Source organism: Astyanax mexicanus, chromosome 6, assembly GCF_023375975.1.
Source record: "Astyanax mexicanus isolate ESR-SI-001 chromosome 6, AstMex3_surface, whole genome shotgun sequence".
In the NCBI taxonomy this organism is placed as follows: Eukaryota; Metazoa; Chordata; class Actinopteri; order Characiformes; family Acestrorhamphidae; genus Astyanax; species Astyanax mexicanus.
In genome coordinates this window covers 36,778,302-36,791,372 of record NC_064413.1, presented here as the reverse complement: position 1 = coordinate 36,791,372, position 13,071 = coordinate 36,778,302, and the positions used below count along the sequence as shown (strand labels likewise).

The following is a 13,071-nucleotide window of genomic DNA, read 5'->3' as shown; positions in this document are numbered from 1 at the left end:
TAAGGCATTAAATGCTTTATTTGTAACATACAATTTGTTCATAAAAAGACCATACGACAGAGGAACAGTTTATATGAGAAAATTGCAATAAATACAGTGGGAGAGGAATTTATAAGAACATTTCAGAGATTATGGCACAAATAAAATTATTTGATAAAAGCAGAAAACTAAAATGGGCTTTTTGGTCATCCAGTCTAATGAAGGAACTCTATAAAAACACCAAAGCCTTACTGTTTCAGAGCTAGGAAAAAATACAAGCTTCCAGTGATATAAAACAAAAGGCAAGATGGAATGATTTTAGTTGACTAAAAAAATAAAATAAAAGCTTTCAGTCCATTATTTCTGCCCCTCTTACTCTAAAACACCTTTCAGATCATCCTCAGTCTTTTCAGGGTGCAGTAGAGCACAGTGTAGCTGATGAACCTTGGTAAAAACTATGATGCATGGAAATGAAATCAGTAAAAAGTGTCACTGGGTATAAAAAATTGGAGTCATACTGAGCAAAAAAGCTGCATAGTAAAAACGGGAAATCTTTTCTTCACAGTTCTCCATACTTCATAAAAAAACATTTAAAAGGATTTAAAAGGAATGCTCGTAACTGTAAGATAGCAGGTTTTTAGAAATCTCCCCATTCTGTAGCTAACTATGACCAATTCAAAACACTGCCTCTCAAACAGCAAAGGAATGGGTAAGGGGTTGGTGGGGATAAGCACAAGGCAATAACACTCTCTCTAACTTAATCTGTCTCTCTCTCTCTCTCCTTCTTTATCCCTCAATATAAAAAGGAAGACTAGCGAGGATAGCAAAAGACTTGCTCTGTTGATATATGTATATTGCATTAATACTGCTTCGACTAACAGCACAGCTCTCCCTAGTAGTCGATGCCCTGGTCATTGTAGTGGCCGCTGTATTCATCATGGTAGTTACCCTGGTACTCCTCTTCCTGGTACTCTGCCTGATAGTCACTGTCGCTGATCTCAGAGCCATTCGTGCCTGTGCCCTGGCTGCCGTTGGCATGGACGCCCTGCTCTCCGGAGCTGGCGCAGTACTTGGGGTCGTAGACTTGTCTTCCCAGCCCGTAGACGCTCATGCCCTTCTGGGAGGCTACTTTGTTGGTGCCCATCTGCAGGGAGATGGTGGAGTTGTCCAACGGCTGCACTGCAACCTTCTGATCAAAGATGTCTCGTCTGGTGCCTGGGGCAGACATACCAGCCTGAAGAGAAGACACATCAAAGGTGAGACATGCAGTGACAACATTTGCTGTCTCATCCTTGCCGCTTTCCTTTACAACCATCAAGTAAACCATCATGTTTCCAGTTTAAAATGTTACATATTTGGACAGCTGCACTGAAACTAAACTGAGAAACAATGTAATTTAACACCTTTCTAACATTATTTTGCCAGCTAGGACCATGTCCTAGAAAGTGGAGATGAGGAGGTGAACCCTGTAGACTTTTAAGCATGAAGCACCATCTCCCCCCAAAGTCATAAAATCTGTTTCAAATACAATACACTTGGCTTTAAAGTGCTTAGAGTGCATTAAGTTCCTAATTAACCATTAACAATAACCTGAATATAAAATTTTATAAAAAATGTTACAATTTTGAGACAGTTAATATTAGATTAGAAAATTTTTCCACACTTTTTTGTATTTTAAAGTCGTTTGTTGCTCTTGGATTGTACATTAAGCTCACCTGGCTGGCTCCTTTGTTAGTCCCCATCTGCAGGCTGATTGTGGTCTGATCATAAGGCTTGTCTGTTTGTGTCTTAGGGTCATAAAGATGTCTCCGGGTGCCATAAGCAGTCATGCCAGCCTGGCTCGCACATTTGTTAGTTCCCATCTGAAGAAAAAAAACAGATAATCAGTACTTTATCTACATTGCATAAAAGATAATACAATACTCTAGACTGTTAATAGTCATCTGTTCCTTTTGGTTGCAATCATCGCTGACACAGTTGTTCAAAAGCTCACAGAGTTTGTTGAATCCTTGTTGAGACATACTGCCAATAGAATATAAAGCTCCATATTTAGCAGAACCTATTGACTGAATTCTAGTAAAAAGCTGTTCCTCTACAGTAGAGAGCGTTACTTCAACAGCAGCAGGACATATTCTCAATACCCTTAATACTTGTGGACAAATAGTGCATTAACAAAGTGAATCAACAAGTCTTTTATTAAGGCAAAAATAAAAAAGGGGCCCCACCTGAAGTCCGATAACACACTGGCCAGCCTTCATCTTCTCATCATCAAAGTGCCTTTCTTGCTTATCTGCGTATTTCACTCCAATGTCGACCTTTGAGTCCATTCCTTTGGTTTTTGCCTAAAAACAGTAATAAGTACACTTATTTCACCACACAGGGAATATTTTTACACAATAGGCATGTGCTTCCTTTTAAAGTAAAAGGCAAGGGAGAACTGATGGAAGGTCAGAACATACCATGCTGGCTAGAGCCAGGAGTGTGGTTTGGACTTGAGTCATGTTCCCATTTTCAAAGAGGTCATTGGCTTCAAAGATGTCATTGGGCTTCAAGCCATAGGTTAAGATGGCTTTGATGAAATTCCCAAGGTTTTCCAGCTAAGGAAGGGAAAGAGAGCAACTGTAAGAGCCATTTCTCAGCAAGCCCACCAGAATGTAATAACCAGATAAAAGGCTTCATGAATGGGTCCATTTATTCCCATGAGCATGCAATGCCTATGCAGGCTAGGTTTCTGTAAAACCCTTACTGCACTGTAATAGTCTGGATTTATATATCTCTTCCTGCTTTTCAGAACAACATAAACCTTTCATATCAGAGACCAGGTGGGAAAACAGCTGTAACTGTACCTTATGCCAGTTCAACTGTGAGTGGTTGATTTTCTTTATGGCACCGGGCTGCAACTTGTTTATTAACCTAAAAAAAAAAAACAAAAAAAAAAAACACAAGGGTAAACATCACTAATCTCCACTTTCATTACTCAAAAATAAGTCATGCCAAATCACTTGGGATATGGGACTTTGGGTATTGTTTTCCATGACTTTTGCTACGTCCCATAAAAGCTACTGAACCCTGCACTGACCTGTGGAATAATGCATGTTGGGTCTTCTAAACCGAGGACGATATATAAATCCCGGAAATTATTGCAATAAACAATAATATTGTTAAAGCGCTACTATAGAAAATGCTTTTTTTCCTACCTCCAGGGTCCCAAAGGAGCTTCAAGACAATCTGTCACAGTAATAATATACTAGCATAAAAATACTATTACACCATTTTACAGTGAAACTAACTTATTATTAAGAGCAGACATTGGGCTTCCGATATAAAAATGTTTTAATATCCTAAATAAATATAAGAAATAATGTACAACCACCCTGGGACTCTGTGGGTTCTGAGAAAACTGCACTAAATATTAAACAAGCCTACACGGAAACCCTATTATTGACGCCGGCAAAAATGTTTGCGGTTACAAAATTATCGTTCTATAAGTCAATAAAAGAATTATCGCGACAGGCCTACATGATATCCCATGACTTTTGGCATGACAGTGTACATATAACAGAATGTATCTTTTTTTTATGTCCTTCAACTCTAAACATAGAGGACACTGCAGTACTTCTGATTGACTGTTTTATCCATGCCATCCATCAGCCATGCAAGCTGAGTCAGCGCTCTCTCCATGCCACACACACTTTGGGTTGTGCAGCGCAGTCACCAGTTCAGCTGTGCTGCAGTCCCCTGGGGCAATATGACACCAAGTGCAATGGAATCACACACAAACACACACACACACACACAACACGGTCACATGAACTTACTCGCACAAAATGACGCCGTCCTTCAGGCCCTTCTGAAAGTTGTCTCCAATAGGCATGCCTGTCACCTCCTCAATCCAGAAGCGGAGCTCCTCCTCCTTCTGAAGATCATATTTCTGTGCGATCTGAGTGTAAAAATATATATTTATAAATAAATAAAAATGCAACTTAGTAACTAAGAGAACCCTCACAATATGCTTTGAATCTCCAGAGAAGACATAGCCAGGCATTAGTATTCACCACAGCTTGAAAACAGGGACTGCACAATTGCATTTTATCATTCGTCCTCGTCCTCACTATGTTCAAGCATGTCCAAATCACATCTCCTGATCAGCACCAGATGTAGCCCTTACTCAACAGGACACAGATGCTTGTGAGAAGCTTCGAGATCACTGAAAGTTAAAAATATGAACTGATTCACGTAGAAATGTAACTTTCTCCTAGAATGTTCGTTATCTGCACGATAAGCTCAATTCAAATCAGGTTAAATATGACTGTTGTTTGCCCTGTTCTTTTGTTTTCCTCCCTGAGTAAGGCTTCTAGTCGTCATGTGATGCATCACAGACACATGATTATACTAACAACAGAATGTACATTCCTACAGTGAATCAGAGCACTGAAAGGTTCTGGCTGCTAGGTTCTGCTTCTAGTAGCTTTAATCGCTCAATAGCACGATTCGCATGCATGTAGGACACTGGATCTCACTGCCAGGTGCCAAAGTCAACAATGCTGCAAACTAGGAAGGTCTGTGGTCCAGCTGTGAGTGCTATACTTGCTACTCTTAAGAGGTAGAAGGATATTAATACACGACAAAAAGATAATGGCTCCAGTGCAGGGGTAATGAATATAGTAGCAGAAAATAAACAACAAATAAAGAAAGGCTAGCTTTAACCTCCTGCACTACAGAATACATATTGAATACCACTTAACATTACATTACTCCAGAGCCAGCCGGAAAACGAAACAGCAGGATATGACATTTAGCTTTGGTGTGCTATTTCAAGGACAGCTTTCCCAGTCAGCTCCTTCATTGACAAAACTGATACAGTTGTCAGGCCTTAGATCTGCAGTACTGAAGACTGGGCCAGATCCCTGGGAGTAAAGCAGATGAGCTGCAGGCCCTCTGGCCTAAAGCAGTTCCCTTACACTGCCCACAGTCAAAACATGATAAGCAGGAGCCTTGATTAAAAATGGAACGGTCCACATGGCCTTCAGCACACTGCTTGCACACAAGCTTCACTACTACCCAGATTATTCAGGCTCTTTCTTATTTACTGAGACATATCCTAAGCATATCCCGACATACCTAGGAGTGTGTATGGCTTAACCAACTCATACAACACACTATGCAGCAGACAATGTAATGAAGACAATGAATGAATGCAATATATTTTCACTAAAGAATTATACAGCGTAATAAAAGGCCTATCCAAAGGCATAAAAGCTTCTATGAGCAACATCACTACTACAGAACTACCTTCACAAGAAAGAACAGAGACAAAATAAGTGAAAACATCTGAAAACATCTGGCCTCGTCTCAGCTTCTACGTCTTCTTCTACTATTCTCTCACATGCCTTATTTCCATCTGTGTAGATATTAGCCTATTGTCACCACATAAATTACGCTTGGCTGACATCAGGCTAGGACAAGGCTGAGAGTAACATGATATGAACAAAGCACATTTGTTCTCAAGCACTCCTCTAAAGACTTTTGGGAAGTGGTAGCTTTTCTCAACTTCCACACGCAATCAAAAAACCTTCAGGCTTTTACACTGATAGGTTTTTTATCTTATTCTAAGGCCAGTTTTGGCTGGACTGCAGTCAATCACTGGCTCCTTGCAAAGGCCTGGTAGCTGGAATGTGAGGCCATTCACCAGGGAAGGGAAAAGAAGGAGGAGGAAAAAAAATGAACTGAAGTGCAACATCACTCCCTTCTGTGCAATTTGAGGTCAGTCAAAAAGGATTTTCTCACATAATGACAGGCAAAAGGGCAAGGCATATAAAGTCTCTCATTTTCAAAAGGGCAAATATGAAGTTGTGTAACATGAGGTTCAAAAGATCATCCATTTTTCGGTATGAATTTTGGCTAGCTCACAAAGTTATAACTCACATGCTGAGCCAATTCATTTAGAAATTAATTGGTGGAAGGGGGGCTAGAATAGAGAGATGAAGACAGTCAAAAGAGAGCAAAAGAGAGAGAGAAAATGAGAACAGAGGCACGCCTTTCTGCAGCAGAGAGGGCCAGATTAGAGGGCAGAGTTTTTCTCTGTCGTTCCCAACTTACAGCTTCTTGATCTGGTCAATAAAGTGAGAGGGCGAAAAAGAGAAAGAGAGACAGAAAAAGAACTATAGCTGAGTCCAGCAGGAATATCAAACCTCACTGCAGGATTCACATTCCTCCTTCACAATTCTAAGCATTTCCTGATGACTGAGCAAAACAGGACAAGCATCTGCACAAAAGGGGCCCAGAGAGAGTGTGGAGTCTAGCTGTAGCATAATCAAATAAAAAAAAAAGGTCCTGCAAGATCAATAATACACACGGTGTGTGCCAAGAACTTGCCTTCCGCTAAGATTTTGTCTGCACAAACAAAACATTAAAATATTTTACTTTATTTAAAATACCATTCTTTACCAAATGCAGCAAACTGAGAAACTAAGGCCAACTGAAAAGCCTGTTCAACAATCCCAGCTGGTATTCATTAATATTTAACCATCAGTTAGTGAGCAAAATGCTCAACAGACCATGTAAAGCGGGAGATTGGTCGTACTATGCATGCGAGGTCGGCTCCAATCATTTACACATGAATACCACTCAAAGACAGGTTCTGACCAGAGAGTTCATTGGATAAATGATGACACCGAAATAACAAAAAGTCCTTGAACACTCAAGACCCTCAGATGTGAACAGGTAGATGTGAGAAGATAAAAAAGGCATTTCAAAACCAAATACACGCTCAAGATAACATTGTGTACCTGGCCTTCAAAGCTAATGCCTCAAGATCAGTTAAAAGGCCAACTAACAGGCAGGGATACATTTAGAGCCGTGCAAGGGATGTGAAATACAAAAACGGCACAACAATGGCTACAGGAAACGCACTTTCCTGTCCTGCCCAAAACGGCAATACAGAGTTAACAGCTGCAGCAACCCTTTTCACAGCCTCAACCAATCCAGGAAAATAATGCTCGTCAGCCCATTGCAAGGAATGCGGCAACTCTTTGGCTTCCCCTGCATTTCAGCGAAGGTGGGTTACGCCAAAGCTCTGGTCTGGAATGTGCCATTAGGGAGAAATGGGCCATGGCCTCCATCTTAACCTGGTGTGGTTGCGAAAAAACCATGCAACCTTTCAGAGGTTCATTCAGCTCTCATCTGGCTCTTCTCCAGGGCACTCTGCTCCACGGTCTCAAGAGGAACATGCTTACAGGCAACGGTCAGGGCTTAAGATGGATGAGAATGCCCTGGGTAAATATGAATTTACCACAGTGGGAAAGAACAGTTTCTCAGGCCTAAGAAAACAGTGTTTTCTTGATGCTTCTGAAATTTTACAACAGTTACTCAAAGAATTTGTTACTGAATTAATATTTTTTGAAATGCTCTATGGTCAAAATAATGTCAAGTCTAACATGTCAGTATATGGTCATAATGATGTTAATGTCATATTAAGCTTCAAAAGTTTCAAGTTTAAAAAACACACAGAAAGTTAGAGTTCATTGCTCCAAACTGTGTACAGGCTGTCCCAACAAACCACCCACCAAAGGCAAACACTAGCACAATCCAGAGCCAAAACAACCACCCCCAGCATGTAGAGACCTGATGACTGCAGGACTGAAGATAAACTCATGTGACAACATGGAAGCAATAAGGTCATTATTGTATCCATTGCCTATACTGGGCTGGTTGTTGCTAAATTAAGCTAAAAATAAGTTGTGGTAAGCTGGCAAAAAGCCAGTAATGTAACTTTGGGTAAATGATTGCATAACTGGAAAGAGGGCAGGGGGTCATGATTATTCTGTAAACATCCTTTCATCCTTCCCAACTAATCAGTCATCCTTAAAATATTAAATTAGTAGCATTACTGTAACAAAAGTGAAGTGACTGCTTGTGACCATTATCAGTGCTCAGGCTAAGACTAGATTTTGCTCCAGTTAAAAAGTTAAAAAACAAGTCACACAACATCCGGCCTGAACGTCAAACATTGTTATTTACCGTCACTTATTTCCCACATCTCAGAAAACAGAAAAAACAAAAGTAGAAAAAACAGAACACACAGGCATCAACATGTGCTCAGCTTTCACCAAAGCAAGCTAGAGTTGAAACTAGAGGAACAAGACCAACAAGTCTCTGAAAGCTCCTGGCCTATAAAGAAAGGTCTGAAACAAAATGCGCCTGAGAAGGATGTTCTCTCCCTGCTAACGAATCCAGTCATCACCAAATTCTGACCTACAAAGCGTTCTCTTTAGAAATGCCACAATAGATACAATCTGATAAAGTGAAGCACAACACTGACCATATTCACATTAACTGGTAATACAATTCCTTAGGCTTAGGCTTTCATGAATTCCAGGTTGGAGAAATACACAAATAACTTTAATATTGTGGAGTATAATTTATTGATTATATGTACTCTTGCATGACAAAGAAAAAAAACTTGGCTCTTGTACATCAGGTACTTTTCAGCCCATGTATTCATTTTATTTATTACAATATTCACTTTATTTACAATAGTGTCCAACAAACTGTCTACTATGCCAATTGCTCTTTAATTTATAGGAGTACATGTGTCAGGCAACACTGTATCACACACCACCGTAAACGAAACCATTAAATATTTTTTACACTGTCAAAATATTTCCAGTTACTTTATGTTCATGTCTTTGTTTTATTTATTTTTTAACTGAAACTAAAGAATATTTTGACTTTCTCTACTTCCACTATTTTTAAGATGGTTTCTGTTTACAGGTAAACTTTTAAAAAAGGCAATACCTTTCTAACTGTGAAGCACAGGGATGGATGTATTATGCTTTAGCATAATGTGTTGCAGCAAGGACAACTGGTGGTGGGAAGAATAGATTCCAGAAAATACCACCAAATCATGCATACAAACATCAAACAATCTTTTAAAAAAGAGGATGGCTCTGCAGAGTGTTCAAACATTTTCACTGGCCAAAAAATATGTTTTTTTCTCATGACAATTATAACTCTGAAATAGGATTTGCTGGGAATATTGTTTTGATGAGCTTCTGTGTGTAGTTGTACCCAATATGTAATGAAATTAAGTAACAATTAAACTAAACGTTTGTCAAAACGTCATACATAATAAAATACAACCAATACTGTGGTTGGTGTAAAAAAAATGTACATTTACCAAATACAAAATACTGTCAATCAAGAAACTTAAATAATTTGATTTACACAGGTTTTTTCTAGTGCTTTACTCCCCTTTAAAAAAATGATGAAAACAATAGCAATGGTTTTCTACTTAACATTATGTAACACCAAAGTGCGCTAGAAGGCAGAGCTTGGCAGCAACACTTGGACCACATGGTTGAGAGATACCCCGGGCCACACGAGGTAAACCAGCGGAGCCACAGCTTACACAGCTAAAGTGTGCTTTCCAGAGTCTTTCCAGAAGAGAAATAAATCAACACACATTAAGACATCACAAAAGGTTTTTTTAAGAGATATGTCCTGGATGGAAAGATGTGTTGGTGTTAGTTGGGCCTGTGGTCTGATATCTATGCAAGCTCTTTCTCAATGGAGCCAGGAACCTCTGGGCTTTAGTTAACGTCACATCTCAGGAATGTTGAGAATTCCTGTGATTAAAATACCACAGACTTTTGTTCGGAAGCTAGCAGAATAATGACTGCAAAATAGTGAATGGGAAGACTACACTGGAAAAGGTTTAGTATGACTAGTAAAGGCAGTCAGAAAATGACGGGGAAAACACTGGAATTTTCAGAAAATGGCAACTTACTGAGTTTTTTTTTTTATTTGTTTTAAGTTGTGAGCAAGCCCTGGACTAACCAATGGGAATATATCTAAAGGACTTGTGGACAATTTAGAAAAAGCCTAATTTTAGGATGTTTGTTGTTGTTTTTCCAATTAAATCCTCTGTAGTACCCAAAATACAAAGCACTGTTTAAATCACATTTAGTATAGTTGATTTAGTATAGTTGATTTTAACCACGCTGATCAATATTTTATTTCTGCCAAGCAAAAACCTACATTCTTTACATTGTTTTAAAACTTCATGGTGAACAGAACAATAGAAGCGTAATGAAAACCTGGAATTAATTAATATACTTTTACACTGACTTCCATTAGGAATTAAAAAAAAAGTCTAACATCTTCACCTGTAAAGTTTGGAATTGGTTAGAAATATTATGTTTTTTTCTGACAAAACATATAAAATATGCTTGATAAAAGACGCTTCACTTTATCAAACAGTAACAGAGCAAAGTTAGTTCACAGGACATTTTTAAAGCTACAAGACTTAATACCAAAAACTCAGAGGTTGGTCGGTATAAACCACTGAACTAGAAAACAGTCCTAATCAACAACACCATCTTATCACTCAACCACAGTATGTGGAATCAATATGAAGCTGAGTGTGTTAAATATGGCCTGCTGCTCTGAGGGTTACTGGGAGAGAGAGGGGGGCAGATCCAGCGGCTCCTCCCATGGCCATGAACAATGAGCTCAAATCTGCACGGCTTCTGGGTCGCCTGCTTCTTCCATTCATCCCTATTATACTCTAAATATAGTAGCAGAGACTTTAACAAATGACTAAAGCAACCATAAACTGAAGCTAAAGAGGGTTTGATACAAATATAAAATGAAAAATGAGAAACATAAGATTAAAAAAGTAAGTTAACTACATATGGTTAGGAGTGTAGCCTAGTGGTTGTGAATATGAGCAAAGAGCTGCTAAAAACTCTTTTTTTAAGAGGATTAGACTTGTGTAAAATACATTTAGCAAGCTAGCTAGCTTCAAAAAAACTCTTTCTGTGACAAAGTTGGAGGTTAGATAACCTAAACGAGAGTCATACTGTTTTTAACCCCAGCTAAAGTCTCAGTTTACTACACTAACTTTAAGCTAACGTTACCTAGCCTTGCCTTAGTTTGACTTTCAAGAGTGTTGAGTGTTAACATGCTATAAAACATGGGATATTTAAATGCATTTAACCCTTCCAGACCTGAATTATGTGTTAGATATTTTAATATAAAATCTATATGGACATTAAATCCCATTAACTAAAATAAAAAAACAACAGTTACTTATGTCTATTGGATTGAAAGCCTGTGCTTAACATTTTTATTTTAGATTTGATATTGACATTTTTGTTCACAAGCCATCCCTAAACACTAAAATAAACATGGTAAAAAAGTGTTCTAAAATCACACACAATTAGTAAAAAAATAGCTCTTTTAATTTGCCTTTTTGGCTCTAGTGCTGTGATTTTTCCCCCAGTGCAGTGGGCAGGGCTAAGCTATTGTTTCATTGGCTCGTTTTTAGTCTATTCTAAATGAACAACAGGTCTCAATTAGTGTTATATGCAACAAAACATTTGAGAAAAAAATAACGTGATGTGAGTCACATTGTTATGGACGCAGGGTCTGAAAGGGTTAAACAAGCTGTTCTTACCAACTAAAGCTGAAAAAATGTCTGTTGAGGTGGAAAAGACACGTTTTTACTATCAGAAACTGAATTTTCTGAGTGTGTTTCTATTTTATTTCATTTTAAACTATCGTTACAGTTTTAAACTTCAGGGCAGGCTGTGAGGCTTTCTTTACCTTGCTTTTCACCTCCGCTGATAATCCGTAGGCTGGTCCCTTGTTGAACTGAGTCATGATGCTCCTTCTCTGTAAACTTTCTTCGTGTCAGTGTCTCTGAAAACAAAGCAGACCTACCAGCACTGACTGCGCTGAAACTGAGATTATAAACCACGGCGGAGGTAAGGCGGAGGTCCACTGCTTTTCAGTCCAAACACGGTAACTAAATTCCGGCCTGCCGCTGCTGTTGGTCCTGCCGCTGCTGTTGGTCCTGCTGCTGCTCCGCTCGGAAACTTCTCTCTTCAGCCGCTGATTTTCTGGAGAGAAGGGGAAAATAGTCGCCAAACGATCGACCGCCTCCTGTCAGCCAATCACAGCCGCCTGATCTGCATACGCGCCCTGTCTATTGTTACAGAGAGTCATAAACTACACATTTAAACACGTAACGGTAACAGCTGTACAGAAACTCCTCATATTTACTCAATCACATAAAAATAAACGCCTTTTCCTACTTATTTTCACAACCGTAACACCTGCGTTAACCGTCTTTTAAACTTTTCCTTAACATCATATAGGACTACCCAAGCAATAGTTTTTTTTTGGTAAATTTCTTTGCGTTTTAATTATAAACACTGTCCAATGAAAAACAACTGTCGAAGTATTTTCATATTTGCTATTACATTTTTACTTTATTTTTTTTACTTTATTTAAAAACACTCACACACTGTCCCTTCCACTTTTTTCAAAATTTCTGGACAAACGGACCAATAGAAACTCTAAAAGTATTCTTTTTACACACACTTTTCACAAACACAGAAGAGTACAAAGCTTGTACTGTACCTTATATTGAGGTACAATAGAGTACCTCAGTGAAAGTCTTTTTTTTTTTGTACCAGTAAACATTATAAACATTATAAACATTATAAACATTATCATCAACTAAATATGTAAAAAACCTAATGATCCAAAATTGTCTGGCTTCCAAATAAAAGATGTATAATTAAAATATATATTCTTTATTAATACAGTGATACAACATACTGAATGTACCTTGAATGTACCATGGCTGGTTAAATACAAATACAAATCTGTACTTCCCGCGGTTCAGAAAGACTTTATACTTCAGAGGGAACACATCTGACCCTGTAAATACCAATATTATACCTTTGAGGGTACAATTATTAAAAGTGTACCTTCGAGTACAAGAATGACTTTTATTGTGCCTTTGTTTTTTTAGTGTGCATTGACTTACATTGAAAGTTAAGAAGGTTTTATTTCTTTCCTGTAAAGTTGCTGTTTCAGAGATTTTGGACACTTTTTCATTGGACAGCGATGGGTCAATAGGCGATATAGCTCTATTTTTAGTAAGCACTACTTGTGAAACCAAAAAATCTAATTTTACTTCCTCAGTTTTACAGAATTATTTTTTTTTTGTGTGGGTGGGGGCTATTTGTACCATTAAGTAAGCTTAAAAACTGTCCCAATCATCCCAATTCACCTGTATTT

The 13,071-nt window shown here is 38.4% G+C and overlaps 1 protein-coding gene across 1 annotated transcript; it reads right to left on the bottom strand.

Annotated features, from left to right (window-relative positions):
• cnn3a (calponin 3, acidic a) lies at window positions 1–11,868 on the bottom strand. The gene is made up of 7 exons (XM_007250390.4): window positions 11,587–11,868; window positions 3,798–3,919; window positions 2,826–2,892; window positions 2,439–2,576; window positions 2,205–2,321; window positions 1,695–1,841; window positions 1–1,213 (listed from the first exon to the last, which is right to left on the bottom strand). The coding sequence occupies exons 1-7, from the start codon at window positions 11,641–11,643 to the stop codon at window positions 872–874; spliced, it is 990 nt and encodes a 329-aa protein (XP_007250452.2). The 5' UTR covers window positions 11,644–11,868; the 3' UTR covers window positions 1–871.
• Window positions 11,869–13,071: the final 1,203 nt, after the last annotated feature.